Source organism: Phoxinus phoxinus (genome assembly GCF_949152265.1).
Source record: "Phoxinus phoxinus genome assembly, chromosome: 25".
NCBI classification, from domain to species: Eukaryota; Metazoa; Chordata; class Actinopteri; order Cypriniformes; family Leuciscidae; genus Phoxinus; species Phoxinus phoxinus.
Window position 1 is genome coordinate 4,949,738 of NC_136900.1, and position 18,320 is coordinate 4,968,057.

The following is an 18,320-nucleotide window of genomic DNA, read 5'->3' on the forward strand; positions in this document are numbered from 1 at the left end:
TAATATTTCTTGGATTATTTATTTAGTTAGTTAGCTGGTTAGTTGCAGAATCTGTTCAAAAAGAAGGGAAGCAAATATTGTCTGAAAGTCTTGAAGTTTTTTTAATTGTAAAAGATGCATTTAACCTTCAGAAAATGCTGATCGATCAAAAATATGAATTTATAAAATTGGTTTTATTTTCTATTAATCTTATATGATATGTGTTAATATTTTGTTTTAATACAAAATACATTTTAAAACTCTGATTTGTGTATTAAGTAAATTCAATAGATAAAATGTATGAAATTCAATATAAATATAAATAATAAAACAGGGTTGTAAGTTACTGGTGTCAGGGATATATTTAGTTATCTTTAGATTCATTTTGTTTTGTTTTTGTTTTCGCTGTTCCCATTTTGCCTGTGTTTCTGGTTTAGTTTCCATAGTTACTCATTAGTTCCTCACCTGTTCTTAGTTCTGCTGATAACTCTGTATGTGTATGAAACAATCCCACGACGAAGAAAATTAACTAAAATAAATTAACTGAACAGAGAGAATATATGCATGATATGCATCTCAAAAATTTACATTTATAAGAAATATAATTTCATATATACCGGTACAAATAAACATTTGGTTCCAAACTAGCTAGTCCTTACTTAATCAACAACCATCTAACTTGTTACCTAAAGGTACACTATTTACCTTTTTTTGTTCAAAATTAAAAATATATATATAATGAGTGAATACATAATTAATCCTTCCAAAATGTGTTTTTGTCTTTCACTGATTCACTATGTTGGTAAGTGTTTATATTTTAGACCTAGCAGCATGGTTTTCATGGGAAATTGCATACATACTTGTGCCTGAGCGCTTCTCATCATATCCGTAAATAGAGAAAAGATGCTCAGGCAACTTTGACTCATGTATGGTGTGGGAGTGCCATAGTTCAGTTGTCACAGTGAGTGAGAAAAGTAATGCCATGGAGCACGCTAAATCTCAAACATATTTCCTGTAGCTCAAACAGTAGAGCGTTGGCACTTGCAACGCCAAGATCATGGGTTATTCCCAGGGAAAGCAAGAACTGATAAGAATGTAAATGTGTACCTTGAAACACAATGGGGGTCAATGACTCCGGGGGTCAACATTTCCTGAAAGTTAAATCTCTCATTTCACGATTACCTTGTTGAAAAACAGCTTTGTTCATTTTTAAGAGTGTCAAAACTTATGTAGACTCCATATGTGAAAAGTGGCAGAACTGGGAAAAGCTAATAGTGTTAGCAAGTTTGGAAAAAGTTATGTTCCGACATTTAAAGCACACTTACAGAAGAGATGTAGAGGTAAAAAAAATATAGTGTCAGAGTTATGCTCAGAATAAAAATAGTATAACAGATCTGGAAGTAAAGTTCAGGTGTTCAGTAACACTGGTTACCAAATAAACCACACAAGACACACAAACTTGTAATAATGAACACATTGCGATGTCGTCCCATGGAGTGCCTGATCTTACAAAAGGGTTTCTGGATTACACGTCATCAGTTCTTCAGAGCGATGAGAATCAAGCGTTTGCACAGAGTACATTCGGATCTTGAGGGAGCTGAATGCATTCATTGTGATATGTTCGTTGTGGGAAGCTCCACGCTTGCTTGACTCTCTCTTAAGGGATGAGAGTCGAGCTTCTGCACCTCGTGGTTCAGTCCTGCTGCTGCCAAGGCGGCAGGGCGGGATTGATTGTGGGGATCTTGGGCTTCTCCTGCTAGCTCTGTTGCTCTCATGTTGGTTCACAAAACCGCTCTATGGCTGTTTCTGATCTGGTTGAGAGCAAATGTTACTAATAAACCTCCTCTGCTGCCCCACATATAAGTCTGTGAGCCTTTTATTCCTCCAGATAGTATCAAGAACATGGAGGAATCTGTACTCAGCTCCTATATTGTCTCCCATGTAGTCGAACCATTCGCATGTGGAGGGGCTGTGTGAGGAGCGATATGTGAGGATGCCCCGGTTGAAGAGTTCCTTGCGAGCTCTCTAGTGCTGCAACCTCTATAAATGCTCCCGTCTTGCCAATGGGCGTAGAGCGAGAACGTTTGGTTCTGGAGAGAGCTGAATGCACTCACTATCAGAGTGAGGGAGCTCCCATCTCGCTTGACTCTTTTCTTGTGGGGTGAGTCAAGTGTTTGCACCTCGTGGGACAGGCGTCTTGTGAAGCAGCGCATTGGCTTCTCTCGTGGGGTTGGAGGTGGGAAGATTCGAGGCAGATGTTATCGAATGATTTAAGAAGAGTGGTAGTCTCCTCTGCTTTACCACCTTGAGGCATATGCCAAGGCATAAGCGGCGAGGAGGGTGTTGGGACACCGATGCTGCGGGGATACCAGGCCTACCTATTGAGTGGAAATATCTACTGAGGCAGCTGTGTAAGCCACACATATAGACATCTGTGCCACAAAGCACATGGACGGTGCATCGGTTCAATGGCTACTAGGCATCTGTGATAAGAAGAAAGAGAAACCTTTCTCTTTGATGCTCTAATCTGTGATGGGGTCGTAGAGAAGATACAGAAGGGAGGACTCAGCATTCAGGAAATATATCCCTCTCTGGCGGTCCATTAAGGTGAAGGGTTTAGCAGAGAGGGAGGAAACATTTATTTCTCCCCTGTGATGTAAGGTGTGCTAATGGCCCTCCAAATCACACAACCCATCAGGGCCTTCTCTATAAAACGTCTAGTAGAAAGGATAGGTTTAGCATAAGTTCTACCAGGAATAATCTCCTACCAGGAAGGTCTGGCCAATCACTGTTTGAACATTGGAGTATATAAGTACTGGATTCTCTCTTTTACGTTCGCAGTTGATGGCGGCGACATTCCCCTGCATCTTCCCCACAACCACTAGGTTGGTCCCTGTCCATCCGTCAGGGTTAGGCTCCCCCCCTGCCTTTTTGACTCTTGACTGATAGCCATTAGTTTTGTTCTAAAACCAAGCGAGCTGCCCATGTAGGCACCATTGTAATGCAAGATTGCTACATAAAGGCTATTCCAAAATTTAGTTAGCAACCATATATATTTATTAGGTTTATTAGAATATTGCACAGTTACCGTAGCAACATACTAACATCAGACTCAATTAGAATCAATTATGAGTCAGGTTTCCTGTCTTCACATCACATTAGGAGAGACAGAGCGGCTGTCTATGAGGAGTTTTACTTATGAGATTCCATTTCAGGCAGGAAGCATTAAAAGTCAGCATCCTGCAGACAGCAGACAGTAAGACTTTGGAGAATTTGGAGCAGAGCTAGTGTCTCAATTTTCTACTGGAATTCAAAACTGTTCAAAAGAAATGGGAGCTCTTACGCAAGTTCTCCCGGGAAGACTCTAATATCATGCCATTCTTTAATCACGTCATTCATTAACCACAGATCTAGCCAATCACCACTCTTGATCATTACTACGTTCGCAGAAACTGACGCCGGTGTTCACCACCAGGTTGGTTGCTGTCCATCCAACGGGGATAGGCTCCGCCCCTGCCTTCATCTTCAGGCAGAAACTGGTCTTCTACCCTCTGGATTTGGATTACGGACAGGGCCTACGCCGAAGAACTTTAACATTTAATTTAGCATACAAACTGTTAATAAATCACCTTCATACGTTATCTTGCCTCCTGAGTATTTCTGGTAGAACTGATGGTTCTGTGTTATTTCTTTATTTATTTATAAGGACGATAAGAGTCAATCCAAACAAATTATGTTAAAATACAACAGTCATCTAGTTCAAATATTTTTCTATACCTCCTTCTCCAGCATTAGACCTTCCGCCCGCAGGTTCCTCTCAAACGTGCACCTCTTCTCCACCTGAAGGCTGGATTTCTTATACACCAAGATGTAGTCGATACGCTTCTTCCCATCTCTAAACATCAACCCTGAGGGGTTTTCTAAACTGTTCCCCTGAAAACAATCAGAACATGTCTTTATTTTATTAGATTTTATTAGAAAATATGAAGCAATAGAACTGTTCAGACTTTCACTTTTGAAAGGTAGAACTGTCATTTATGTTGCAGAAAAAACCCGGCAAATGTTTGTTACCACAAACCAGTTTATTTAACCCCACTCGATATTTCCAGAGGAATTCAGATTCCTACATTTAGCTATTTGCTAATTTAGCAGTTGCTACCAAGAAGGGATATATTGTACCTGTATGGATTCTGTGCGGGCCTCTAGCTTTCCTCTGGACACCGGCTTCTGCTGGACGTGGTGCGTTTCATCTGTTTTTGGTGCAAAACCCCCCGCCTCCCTCTCTTCCATATAGACATCCTGACCTGTGTCTGTTCAAGAGTGAAACACTGGGTTCTATGAGAATAACTCACAGAAATAACACATTAAAATGAAATGCTGATGAATACAGATGTGCATCTGGTGCAAAAAAACAAAAACATTAAGAAATATTTTATTTATCATTTTGTGTTTGTTTATTCAATTTTAATTAATATTATGTCAAAGCTGCAGTCCTTAGTTTTTCCTCTTTGTCGCCATCTCTGTTCAAAATCTGCAATTGCAGTTATTCGCTGAATTATCAACTTTACATGGGCACAGTAATTACGTGAATCCAATGTTTTGTGGAGAATGAGCGGCTGTCAGCAGTGTGGATATTGGCATTTAACAGATTATTATTTTTGGAAGTATGACCAACATAAGATTTTTACCGGAAACTGTAATCTAAACAAGTAACATCCACGCAATATAGCCTACTAGCAGAGACTCTTCTTCATGTGTACAGATGTGACGTAATACTAGCCGAGACTCTTCTTTATGTGTACAGATGTGATGTAATACTAGCCGAGACTCTTCTTTATGTGTACAGATGTGACGTAATACTAGCCGAGACTCTTCTTTATGTGTAGATGTGACTAGCCGAGACTCTTCTTTATGTTTACAGATGTGACGTAATACTAGTCGAGACTCTTCTTCATGAGTACAGATGTGACGTAATACTAGCCAAGACTCTTCTTTATGTGTACAGATGTGACGTAATACTAGCCAAGACTCTTCTTTATGTGTACAGATGTGATGTAATACTAGCCGAGACTCTTCTTTATGTGTACAGATGTGACGTAATACTAGACGAGACTCTTCTTCATGTGTACAGATGTGACGTAATACTAGCCGAGACACTTCTTTATGTGTACAGATGTGATGTAATACTAGCCGAGACTCTTCTTCATGTGTACAGATGTGATGTAATACTAGCCGAGACTCTTCTTTATGTGTACAAGTGTGACGTAACACTAGGCGAGACTCTTCTTTATGTGTACAGATGTGACGTAATACTAGCCGAGACTCTTCTTAATGTGTACAGATGTGATGTAATACTAGCCGAGACTCTTCTTAATGTGTACAGATGTGACGTAATACTAGCCGAGACTCTTCTTAATGTGTACAGATGTGATGTAATACTAGCCGAGACTCTTCTTCATGTGTACAGATGTGATGTAATACTAGCCGAGACTCTTCTTTATGTGTACATATGTGACGTAACACTAGCCGAGACTCTTCTTTATGTGTACAGATGTGACGTAATACTAGCCGAGACTCTTCTTTATGTGTAGATGTGACTAGCCGAGACTCTTCTTTATGTTTACAGATGTGACGTAATACTAGCCGAGACTCTGCCTTATGTGTACAGATGTGACGTAACACTAGCCGAGACTCTTCTTTATGTGTACAGATGTGACGTAATACTAGCCGAGACTCTTCTTTATGTGTAGATGTGACTAGCCGAGACTCTTCTTTATGTTTACAGATGTGACGTAATACTAGCCGAGACTCTGCCTTATGTGTACAGATGTGACGTAATACTAGCCGAGACTCTTCTTTATGTGTAGATGTGACTAGCCGAGACTCTTCTTTATGTTTACAGATGTGACGTGATACTAGCCGAGACTCTTCTTTATGTGTACAGATGTGACGTAATACTAGCCGAGACTCTTCTTCATGAGTACAGATGTGACGTAATACTAGCCAAGACTCTTCTTTATGTGTACAGATGAGATGTAATACTAGGCAAGACTCTTCTTTATGTGTACAGATGTGACGTAATACTAGACGAGACTCTTCTTCATGTGTACAGATGTGACGTAATACTAGCCGAGACACTTCTTTATGTGTACAGATGTGATGTAATACTAGCCGAGACTCTTCTTTATGTGTACAGATGTGACGTAATACTAGACGAGACTCTTCTTCATGTGTACAGATGTGATGTAATACTAGCCGAGACTCTTCTTTATGTGTACAGATGTGACGTAACACTAGGCGAGACTCTTCTTTATGTGTACAGATGTGACGTAACACTAGGCGAGACTCTTCTTTATGTGTACGGATGTGACGTAATACTAGCCGAGACTCTTCTTAATGTGTACAGATGTGATGTAATACTATCCGAGACTCTTCTTTATGTGTACAGATGTGACTTAATACTAGCCGAGACTCTTCTTAATGTGTACAGATGTGATGTAATACTAGCCGAGACTCTTCTTCATGTGTACAGATGTGATGTAATACTAGCCGAGACTCTTCTTTATGTGTACAGATGTGACGTAACACTAGCCGAGACTCTTCTTTATGTGTACAGATGTGACGTAATACTAGCCGAGACTCTTCTTTATGTGTAGATGTGACTAGCCGAGACTCTTCTTTATGTTTACAGATGTGACGTAATACTAGCCGAGACTCTGCTTTATGTGTACAGATGTGACGTAATACTAGCCGAGACTCTTCTTTATGTGTACAGATGTGACGTAATACTAGCCGAGACTCTTCGTTATGTGTACAGATGTGACGTAATACTAGCCGAGACTCTTCTTTATGTGTAGATGTGACTAGCCGAGACTCTTCTTTATGTTTACAGATGTGACGTAATACTAGCCGAGAGACTCTTCTTTGTGTACAGATGTGATGTAATACTAGCCGAGACCCTTCTTTATGTGTACAGATGTGACTAGCCGAGACTCTTCTTAATGTGTACAGATGTGATGTAATACTAGCCGAGACTCTTCTTTATGTGTACAGATGTGATGTAATACTAGCCGAGACCCTTCTTTATGTGTACAGATGTGACTAGCCGAGACTCTTCTTCATGTGTACAGATGTGATGTAATACTAGCCGAGATTCTTCTTCATGTGTACAGATGTGATGTAACACTAGCCGAGACTCTTCTTTATGTGTACAGATGTGATGTAACACTAGCCGAGACTCTTCTTTATGTGTACAGAAGTGACGTAACACTAGCCGAGACTCTTCTTTATGTGTACAGATGTGATGTAATACTAGCTGAGACTCTTCTTTGTGTGTACAGATGTGATGTAACACTAGCCGAGACTCTTCTTCATGAGTACAGATGTGACGTAATACTAGCCAAGACTCTTCTTTATGTGTACAGATGAGATGTAATACTAGGCAAGACTCTTCTTTATGTGTACAGATGTGACGTAATACTAGACGAGACTCTTCTTCATGTGTACAGATGTGACGTAATACTAGCCGAGACACTTCTTTATGTGTACAGATGTGATGTAATACTAGCCGAGACTCTTCTTTATGTGTACAGATGTGACGTAATACTAGACGAGACTCTTCTTCATGTGTACAGATGTGATGTAATACTAGCCGAGACTCTTCTTTATGTGTACAGATGTGACGTAACACTAGGCGAGACTCTTCTTTATGTGTACAGATGTGACGTAACACTAGGCGAGACTCTTCTTTATGTGTACGGATGTGACGTAATACTAGCCGAGACTCTTCTTAATGTGTACAGATGTGATGTAATACTAGCCGAGACTCTTCTTTATGTGTACAGATGTGACTTAATACTAGCCGAGACTCTTCTTAATGTGTACAGATGTGATGTAATACTAGCCGAGACTCTTCTTCATGTGTACAGATGTGATGTAATACTAGCCGAGACTCTTCTTTATGTGTACAGATGTGACGTAACACTAGCCGAGACTCTTCTTTATGTGTACAGATGTGACGTAATACTAGCCGAGACTCTTCTTTATGTGTAGATGTGACTAGCCGAGACTCTTCTTTATGTGTACAGATGTGATGTAACACTAGCCGAGACTCTTCTTTATGTGTACAGAAGTGACGTAACACTAGCCAAGACTCTTCTTTATGTGTACAGATGTGATGTAATACTAGCCGAGACTCTTCTTTATGTGTACAGATGTGATGTAACACTAGCCGAGACTCTTCTTTATGTGTACAGATGTGACGTAATACTAGCCGAGACTCTTCTTAATGTGTACAGATGTGATGTAATACTAGCCGAGACTCTTCTTTATGTGTACAGATGTGACGTAACACTAGCCGAGACTCTTCTTTATGTGTACAGATGTGACGTAACACTAGCCGAGACTCTTCTTTATGTGTACAGATGTGACGTAATACTAGCCGAGACTCTTCTTCATGTGTACAGATGTGACGTAATACTAGCCGAGACTCTTCTTTATGTGTACAGATGTGACGTAATACTAGCCGAGACTCTTCTTTATGTGTACAGATGTGACGTAATACTAGCCGAGGCTCTTTTTTATGTGTACAGATGTGACCTAATACTAGCCGAGACTCTTCTTTATGTGTACAGATGTGACGTAATACTAGCCGAGGCTCTTTTTTATGTGGACAGATGTGACGTAACACTAGCCGAGACTCTTCGTTATGTGTACAGATGTGACGTAATACTAGCCAAGGCTCTTCTTTGTGTGTACAGATGTGACGTAATACTAGCCGAGACTCTTCTTTATGTGTACAGATGTGACGTAATACTAGCCGAGACTCTTTTTTTATGTGTACAGATGTGACGTAATACTAGCCGAGACTCTTCTTTATGTGTACAGATGTGACGTAATACTAGCCGAGACTCTTCTTTATGTGTACAGATGTGACGTAACACTAGCCGAGACTCTTCTTTATGTGTACAGATGTGACGTAATACTAGCAGAGACTTCTTCATGTGTACAGATGTGACGTAATACTAGCCGAGACTCTTCTTCATGTGTACAGATGTGACGTAATACTAGCCGAGGCTCTTCTTTATGTGTTCAAATGTGACGTAATACTAGCCAAGACTCTTCTTTATGTGTACAGATGTGACGTAATACTAGCCGAGGCTCTTCTTTATGTGTACAGATGTGACGTAATACTAGCCAAGACTAGTCAAGAGTTTTGAACACTGGCTGGTTATGTCCTTGCTCAAATTTTGGATAATTTTTAACCCAAAAAAGTTACGGACTGCAGCTTTAATAGAACTGAATGTAAATAATTCTAAGACTTATTAGGGCATCCTTGGAGTATCCTGGTTGAGAAAGACTGTTCTACAAGGCATTTAGCTAAAACATGCATTGGCTGAGCAAGCAAGTAGCATTTATCTGGTGTGCCAGAACTGATGAATCAGCCTGAATTTTCACTCCAAATCGACAGACTGCTCAAAATATACAGAACATACTAAATATAAATACTTATTGTAGGCTTTTCATAGTTAAGCCAAATAAATGAATTAATGTAAGGCAAGAAGTTTGACACTTTTTTTTTGTCATTTTGTAATTGTCATTTTTACCCAAGGCAAAACTTCTTTAGTGTTCCTTATAAATACTTTTAATATGCTTATATGTGTCACGGTCTTGTTTTAATTGGCAATGTCACTTTGTAAAGAAAGACTACACGCCTGTTCACAAATTAAAATCAAATGTGAATGCCTATAGACTAAATACACATTGCATACGCATGTGCATGCCGTCACCGTTTTCACAGATTCACGTTTTAGAAGTTTACACGGAGATGATAATGGTATCGTTTTCAAAACTCGTTTAAAAAATAAATAAATAAAATAATATCGCCCTCTTCCCAGACATTTAAGATACATTTGACATATTTAACATCAAAACAAATAAAACTCGTAGATTCGCCGGATCCATCTCGGCTCGTCTTGATTGAACTGCGGTTCAATGTCAACCAATAAGATTCCATGTACGATGTCGCGTTTTCATTGGTCAGTCGTTGAAGCCTATTTCTGATTTGTTGTTGCCGTTTTGACAGCGTTTATGCCAAGAGCAAAGAGAAAGAAATGGAAGAGAAGAGTACTTAGGCATGCGCGAACGCACGGGTCACAGTCTGAGCACATACACGCTTACTTTAAGCGAAGAGGAGAGATTCGCGATGGCACTGAACAGGTTTTAAGTGCAGGCATATTCTCTGAATTTTCCCAGAGAAAATTCTTACAAGAGCAGCGTATATCTGAGAGCGCGCGCCCAGTTCCCGCGCGCGAGCAGAGAGATTCGCGCTCGGTACATTATATTCCGCGCGCGACCAGAGAGATTCGCGCTCGCGCATTATATTCCGTGCGCGAGCAGAGAGATTCGCGCTCGCACATTATATTAATGTACTTTCGCGCTACAATAATGCGCTCTCGACATTTGACAGGAAAATAACGCCATAGGTTTCTCCCATCATCCCCAATGTCACTTCTCTGTGTTTTACGGCCCTGACGAGAACGTCGGTTTCCTCGGCTGTGAACCGCTTCTGGCGTGCACCGGCAAATCCGCCGTTATAGCAATCAGCCGTGGAACAAGCGCGCCGGCTCTTAAAGGGAATGTGAGAGGACGCTCTGATTGGTTTATTTCACGTTACGCCCAAACCACACCTATGAATAATGAAGCTACTTCAGACCAACCCCTTTTAGATTTGCGTCGGGCGCAAGAGTCATTTGTCCCGCCGGGAAAATAGCAACAGCGCCGGGATCCGCCCACAAAGTTACTTGCGCTTTGCACTTTGACACTTGCGTTTCAGATCGTTAAAATAGGGCCCCTTATGTTCAACACCCATAGTTAAGTTCCTAATTATGCAGCTGTGCTCATATTCCCTCAGTTTGATTCAGTTCTGTGTCTGGTGTTGTCTTTGCTTTATGTGAAGCTGTTCTCCTGTGGACTTGTTACATGTTGGATTACCTTAAAAGCTGGACTATCTTATTTAGATTATCTGCTACTCTTCTTTGCTCAATTATTGTAGCTCAATTCCCATTTGGCTAAGCCCCGCCCCCCTTAGTTACTGTTGTTACGTCCGTCAACTTCACCTGGGCTCTGGTTTGGTATCAACATGCTGTGACAGCTCTTCCTGCTCAAATTTTATCAAACTTTTATAAAGCAGCAAATAAAGTGTCCGATAGAAATAGGCAAAAGGGGCTGCAGTGTGCCTTTGAAGGCTATATTCAAGACATACCGGAGAAACGCAAGCAACAACAAGGCATCCAAATAGAGGCAAAAGCATAATGGTCACAGTCAAAAAATGAACCCCCGCATATCCTAATCGAGACGGAGGCTGGGACTAACAATATCAAGAGCAACACTGTTCATGCAAAGCTGGGTAGGTCTCTATTCACTTCTATAATCGTTATTACAAAGCAAACGGACTACGCGAGTATAAAGTTGTATTTATTAGCAGCGTGTGCTAGCGTATCAACAATTAGGGTAGAGAACCGAAATCATAACCTAAACCAGCATAAAACGTACTCGGTTACTGACGTAACCTCGGTTCTCTCTAGAGAGAGGTACAAGTACTGCGTTGTCGTAGCAACGCATTGGGGAAAATCCTTTTCCACGAGAATACTGAAGCAAAAAATTATCCTTAATTTTGTATCAATGTAAAGCGCATTGCCACAGCATACAGACCTAGGCGAGACAGCTCGCGCGCCTATTGGCTGCTGTACGGCAAATGCTTAAGCCAATGGAGGGAGCCCTAGAGTGACATCACTTCGCGCCCTTCCCGCCGAAACGGGCGTGGCTTAGGGCTATATATTCCGCTCACAGGCTTATGAACTCTGATTTTTAAAGCGAAACAACCAGAGCGCAGACACGGCAAGAAACGCAGTACTCTTTCCTCTCTCTAGAGAGAACCGAGGTTACGTTAGTAACCGAGTACGTTCTCTTACGAGAGATACTCTCGTAATGCATTGTCAAAGCAACGCATTGGGGAACACCCTGTAAGACGCCGTGTATGCAGTGATCCGACACCATAGACCCAGAGCACTGAGCTGGGGTTCATACAGTACATTATCACCTGTAGGACTCACAGAGAATCCTGAAAGAGGTGGGTTCTAACCACCATCTCTCACAAAATTGACTGCACATAGCAGATCAGCATAAATTGACTGCACTCAGCAGTACAGCATAACAATGCCATAAAACGGCGACTGAAATCTCAGTCTAATATAAACACGGTCATTTCAAACCGATAAAATCCTGGCCTGTAAGGCGGGCACCTCGAGGTTGTAAAACCTGATAAATGTAGACGGTAAGGCCCAGCCTGCCGCCATACAAATATCCTGTAAGGCAATCCCACTCGACCAAGCCCACGAAGAAGCCATACTTCTCGTGGAGTGCGCTCTAACACCCAAAGGGCACAGAATGCCTTTGGATGCGTACGCTAGAACTATCGCGTCTACTATCCATCTGGATAGTAACCGAGTACGTTCTCTTACGAGAGATACTCTCGTAATGCATTGTCAAAGCAACGCATTGGGGAACACCCTGTAAGACGCCGTGTATGCAGTGATCCGACACCATAGACCCAGAGCATTGAGCTGGGGTTCATACAGTACATTATCACCTGTAGGACTCACAGAGAATCCTGAAAGAGGTGGGTTCTAACCACCATCTCTCACAAAATTGACTGCACATAGCAGATCAGCATAAATTGACTGCACTCAGCAGTACAGCATAACAATGCCATAAAACGGCGACTGAAATCTCAGTCTAATATAAAAACGGTCATTTCAAACCGATAAAATCCTGGCCTGTAAGGCGGGCACCTCGAGGTTGTAAAACCTGATAAATGTAGACGGTAAGGCCCAGCCTGCCGCCATACAAATATCCTGTAAGGCAATCCCACTCGACCAAGCCCACGAAGAAGCCATACTTCTCGTGGAGTGCGCTCTAACACCCAAAGGGCACAGAATGCCTTTGGATGCGTACGCTAGAACTATCGCGTCTACTATCCATCTGGATAGACTCTGCTTTGAAGTGGCCAGTCCCTTGAGACGCCCACTAAACGAAACAAAAAGCTGCTCCGTCTGTCTGAAAGCAGACGAGCGCGACACGTAAGCTCTCAACGCCCTCACTGGGCAGAGAAAATTATCGTCCGTATTGTCCCCGGTGACCGGAAGGGCAGACAGGGAAATAACCTGCGCCCTAAACGGTGTGTTTAGGGATTTTGGAACGTAACCATGCTTAGGTTTGAGCACGACTCTGGAGTCATTAGGCCCAAATTCCATGCACGACGCGCTCACAGAGAGCGCGTGCAAGTCCCCAACGCGCTTCACTGAAGCGAGAGCCAGGAGAAACACCGTCTTGAGCGACAGGTGTTTCAAATCAATCTCCTGAAGAGGCTCAAAAGGAGGACCCTTCATGGCGTCCAGCACCATAGAAAGGTCCCAAATGGGAACAGTGGGAGGTCTGGGTGGATTAAGTCTCCTAGATCCTTTAAGGAACCGAATGACTAAATCGTTCCTTCCTATGGACTGGCCGTGAGCGGTTTCAGAAAAAGCCGCTATAGCCGCCACATATACTTTGAGCGTGGAAGGGGATCTCCCATTATCCAATAGCTCTTGTAAGAAGGACAAAACCTCTGTTACTCCGCAGTCTGGGGGTGACATGCCACGAGACGTGCACCAGCCAGAAAAAACAGACCATTTAGACACATAGAGCCGTCGCGTAGACGGAGCTCTAGCCTGTGTGATCGTGTTCAGCACTCCCTGCGGGAGGTCAGCGGATACCCGTTGATGGCCCATACGTGAAGGGACCATAACTCCGGGTGAGGATGCCAAATCGAACCATTTGCTTGAGAAAGGAGATCCCTCCTCAGAGGCACTGGCCACGGGGCGGTGCTGGCTAACTGCATCACAGCTGGGAACCAGGGCTGATTCAACCACAGCGGTGCTATCAGCAGCACTGAGCATCCTTCCTCCCTGATCCTCTCCACCACTTGGGTCAGGAGGGAGACAGGGGGAAAAGCATACAGCGGGCGGCGCGGCCACTGATGAGCCAGCGCGTCCCTGCTCTTTGAGTAAAATTCTAGACAGTGAGCGTTTTCTGGAGACGCAAAGAGGTCTACTTCCGCTCTGCCGAATTTCTTCCACAACAGTTGCACTGTGCGCCGCCCTTAATGAAAGGAGGTTGCAGCGCGCCCATACCAGAAGGCGTCTGGTCAGCCTGTATAATGACAGGGACCTGAGGCCGCCCTGGCGATTTATGTATGACACCACTGACATGCTGTCTGAACGTATCAGTACATGGCAGCCCATAAGCAGGGGACGAAAGCGAGTGAGCGCTTTGCACACTGCTAACATCTCGAGGCAGTTTATGTGAAAGAGCTTCTCTGGCTCTGACCAAAGGCCAAACAGCGGTCTGCCCTCGAGCAGCGCTCCCCACCCTGCGTTGGATGCGTCCGTAGACACCACCCTCAGACTCGAGGAAATCCCTAGGCTTACACCTGACAGGTACCAGTCTTTTGACTTCCACGGTTTCAAAGCTGCAACGCAAGCTTGATTGACCTTGAGGCGAAGCCGACCGGTGGCCCATGCTTTGCAGGGCACCCTCCCTTTGAGCCATATCTGCAGCGGGCGCATGCGCAGCAGGCCCAGCTGCAGTACTGCAGATGCTGAGGCCATCAGACCTAGCATTTTCTGAAAGCTCTTTAGAGGGAGAACAGCGCCGCAGCAGAATGAGCTGACTGTGCGCTGGATGCGCAGCGCGCGCTGTCATCGACAGCGAGTTCAGTTCCAGTCCCAGAAAAGAAATATTCTGACTGGGGGATAGCGAACTCTTTTCCCAGTTTACTGTGAGACCGAGATTCTCGAGGTGACTCAGCAGCAGGGCTCTGTGCGCCACTATCTCTGAATGAGATTGGGCTAGGATGAGCCAATCGTCCAAATAGTTCAGCACTCGGACACCCTGCAGTTTGAGGGGAGCGAGTGCTGCGTCCATGCACTTCGTAAATGTACGGGGTGCTAGAGACAAGCCGAACGGCAGGACTTTGTACTGGTATGCCTGGCCCTCGAAGGCGAATCTCAAAAATCGCCTGTGACGTGACGCAATCTGTATTTGAAAATACGCGTCCTTTAGATCTACTGACACAAACCACAAAACGCAAGGATTTTTCTGGTCGTTAGCATTCTGAACTGGTGTTTCACAAGCGCTCTGTTCAGCTGCCTCAGATCTAGTATGGGTCTGAGACCCCCGTCTATTTTGGGTACCAGGAAGTATCTGCTGTAAAGCCCCCCTTCGCTTTGAGCCTGAGATAAAGGTTCGATAGCCCTTTTTCTCAGAAGTTTCTGAATTTCGGCTCGAAGTAGGTGTGCTAAATTCGAATCTACCGAAGTCTCGACGCGCGCCGTGTGGCAGCGAGGATGTCTGCGAAACTGTAGCGAATAGCCTTCTTATATGATGTTTATCACCCATTTTGAAACCCCGGGAAGCTTCTCCCATGCATCTGCACGTGTAGCTAGGGGCTGAGTGAAAAGCACGCCTGATCGACTCGCGATACAGCGGCTTTCGTGAGCTGTGACAGAAATGTCTCGCTCGCAACATCTGAGGCCGGGGCCGCGCTTATGAAAGCGGGCAGAATGTCCGCGCTCGACCCCTCGACAGCCTTCAGGCGGGAGAGGGAGGGCTGGACGGGCTCCGTAGGAACCGTGATGCTTGTGTGGGAACACGGGCACTGGGGACCGGGCATGTTTACCACCTTTATAGCATCGCTCGCCGGAGCAGAGCGCCTGCACGCAGGTTTCGTTTTTACAGAAACCGTGCGATGAGCAGGAGGTAGCATTAGTGGGCACTGGGTAGTGGGCACGTGTGCTACTTTTAACGCGCAATCGAGCTGGGTCGATTTTATGTGCGCGGGCCCTGTGTGTGGGGCCGTGTTTGTGTGTAGGGATGTGCACATTACAGCGGGCAGATTTACTACACAAGAAACACCATCGGCCGTGGCCGGGACACCAGAAAATGCACTCTTTAATGGATTTATCTGGGTAGCCGTGAAAACGGCTGTTGTGTGCAGGCAAGCGGCCAGTGAGACACGCCTGTTGGCTGCAATGATCGCTGGCACAGTCGCTTCGCTTGGGACTGCACGAGCGGTGAGCTTCGGTGAGGGTCCGGCCGCAGCGGGACTTGAACACCGACGCTTCCCTAGCAGTGCTAGGATGTCTTCGGGGGCTCTGGCTTCAACGCTACCTTCTGTCGCGGGCCACGCGGCGCGGGGCGGCGACCGGAAGAGCGAGAGCGCGGTCTCGAGCTCTGCGTCTGGCGGCGTTGAGAAGAGGAGCTGGGCGGCGGTCTGGGCTGTGAACTCTGAGCAGGCGGTTTCGCACGGCCTGCTGCTGAGTTGGAGCGCTTCGGCAGGAAGTGCTTCATCGCCTGGGTCGCCTTCTGCACCTCAGCATACCTGTCGGTAAATTCCTTCACCGACGTCCCGAAGAGACCAGCAGGGGAAAGCGGGGCGTCGAGGAACGCGGTCCGCTCCGCTTCTGGCATGTCTGAGAGCGTGAGCCAGAGGTGCCTCTCAGACACGGTGAGCGCCGCCATACTCCGTCCGATGGCTTGGGCCGCAGACTTCGAAGCGCGAAGAGCCAGGTCTGTAGCGCTTCTCAGATCCGCCACGCAGATCGCATCGGGCCCGTTCTCATCCAGCTAGCGGAGGAGATCGGCCTGGAATATCTGCAGCGTCGCCATGGAGTGCAGCGCTGACGCAGCCTGTCCGTTGGCGGCATAAGCGCGACGGAGCAGGGATGACGTCGTGCGGGAAGCCTTTGAGGGCAGCGCCATCTTAGCTCGCCGTCCAGCGGAGGGCGGGCATAAGTGGGCCGCGATAGGCTCTTCGACCGGCGGGAGGGAAAGGTAGCCTCTGTTCTTAGCGTCGTCAACTTCGGAGAACGCTAGAGAAACAGATGACCTCGTCCTCGTGGAGAACGGGGAAGTCCAAGCTCTCGCGACCTCCTCGTGAAGGAAGGGGGTGGGCTTAGACGCAGGCGTAGACTTTTCCCCGGGCAGAAAATAGCCATCCAACCGGTTGTGGGCGGGCTGCTCGGGCTGCTCGATGAGCTCCGCCTCGATGCTCGCTCTCTTTCCTTTGGTCGCGGGAGCAGGGGGCGCAAGGTCCGCAGAGCTCGCCCAATCCTCGCTGCCGGACGCCAAGACAGAGCACGAGTCCTCATCCCTCAGCATGGCGTCGATCTCATCGATGTCGTCGACGGAAGCGGCGGCAATCTGCGGCCGCTGTCCGTCGGGGATCGAAGCTGAAGAAGCCGGAGAAATAGTTTGCGGGCGCGCCGGCGAACATTGGCGGCTAGGGGATGGTTCAGGGTTCCGCTGTGCACGGCGCTTTTTACGGCGCGGCACAACAGCGGAAAACACGGGCTCCTGGAACGACGCCAGGTGATTCCGCAGAGTCGCCAAAGGCAGAAGTTCACAGTGATGGCAGCCGCCATCCGCAAGAGCGATAGCCGCGTGTTGCTCACCCAGGCAGGAAGCGCATATAACATGACAGTCCCCGTCGCTGAGCGTTGCACGGCATGAGCCGCAGGAAGGCATCCTCGGAGAAGACGGCTTCCGGATACAAATAACACGTGTGAGTCGCGCCGGCGAACTCACACACACTCAAATGGAGGCAAAAGCTTCACGTCAGCAGCTTCCTCTTCCGCTGAAGTGCTCTCTCGAGGTGTAAGGGTGTTTCGCTGAAGGATAAAAAAATTAGAGTTCATAAGCCTGTGAGCGGAATATATAGCCCTAAGCCACGCCCGTTTCGGCGGGAAGGGCGCGAAGTGATGTCACTCTAGGGCTCCCTCCATTGGCTTAAGCATTTGCCGCACAGCAGCCAATAGGCGCGCGAGCTGTCTCGCCTAGGTCTGTATGCTGTGGCAATGCGCTTTACATTGATACAAAATTAAGGATAATTTTTTGCTTCAGTATTCTCGTGGAAAAGGATTTTCCCCCAATGTGTTGCTACGACAACGCAGTACGAGAGTATCTCTCGTAAGAGAACTGTCAAACTAGTATAACTTCACAGTAAGGTTAAAAGCTAAATGTATCTTAGAGCACTAAAGTGTGCTTGTTGATCTTGAGGGGTTTCGATGACTGAGGACGTCCACACAGTTTAATCCAAAGACGACACTTGTCAGGATTTGACTTCGGTTTTGGGAAGGGAAAAAAACGTACACCCCCCTCCAACCTCTCTGGGAAACAAGTATCTGTGTTACAAATGCCCCAGGCACAACGGTTAACCGTATTTTTGATAAAACTACGACGGT

The 18,320-nt window shown here is 45.5% G+C and overlaps 2 protein-coding genes across 5 annotated transcripts in view; both read right to left on the minus strand.

Annotated features, from left to right (window-relative positions):
- LOC306993340 (uncharacterized protein) overlaps positions 1-18,320 on the minus strand; it is a 179,676-nt gene that overhangs the window by 87,842 nt on the left and 73,514 nt on the right. The window lies entirely within an intron of this gene.
- The window catches only part of ano3 (anoctamin 3), a 134,241-nt gene that overhangs the window by 70,161 nt on the left and 45,760 nt on the right, over positions 1-18,320 (minus strand). For all 4 annotated transcript variants that reach the window (XM_079602988.1, XM_079602989.1, XM_079602987.1 and 1 more), the window contains exons 3-4: positions 4,159-4,289; positions 3,757-3,912 (exon numbers count right to left, since the gene is read on the minus strand). In XM_079602988.1, the coding sequence (XP_079459114.1) occupies positions 3,757-3,912; positions 4,159-4,289 (287 nt within the window). The remainder of the gene's footprint in view (positions 1-3,756; positions 3,913-4,158; positions 4,290-18,320) is intronic.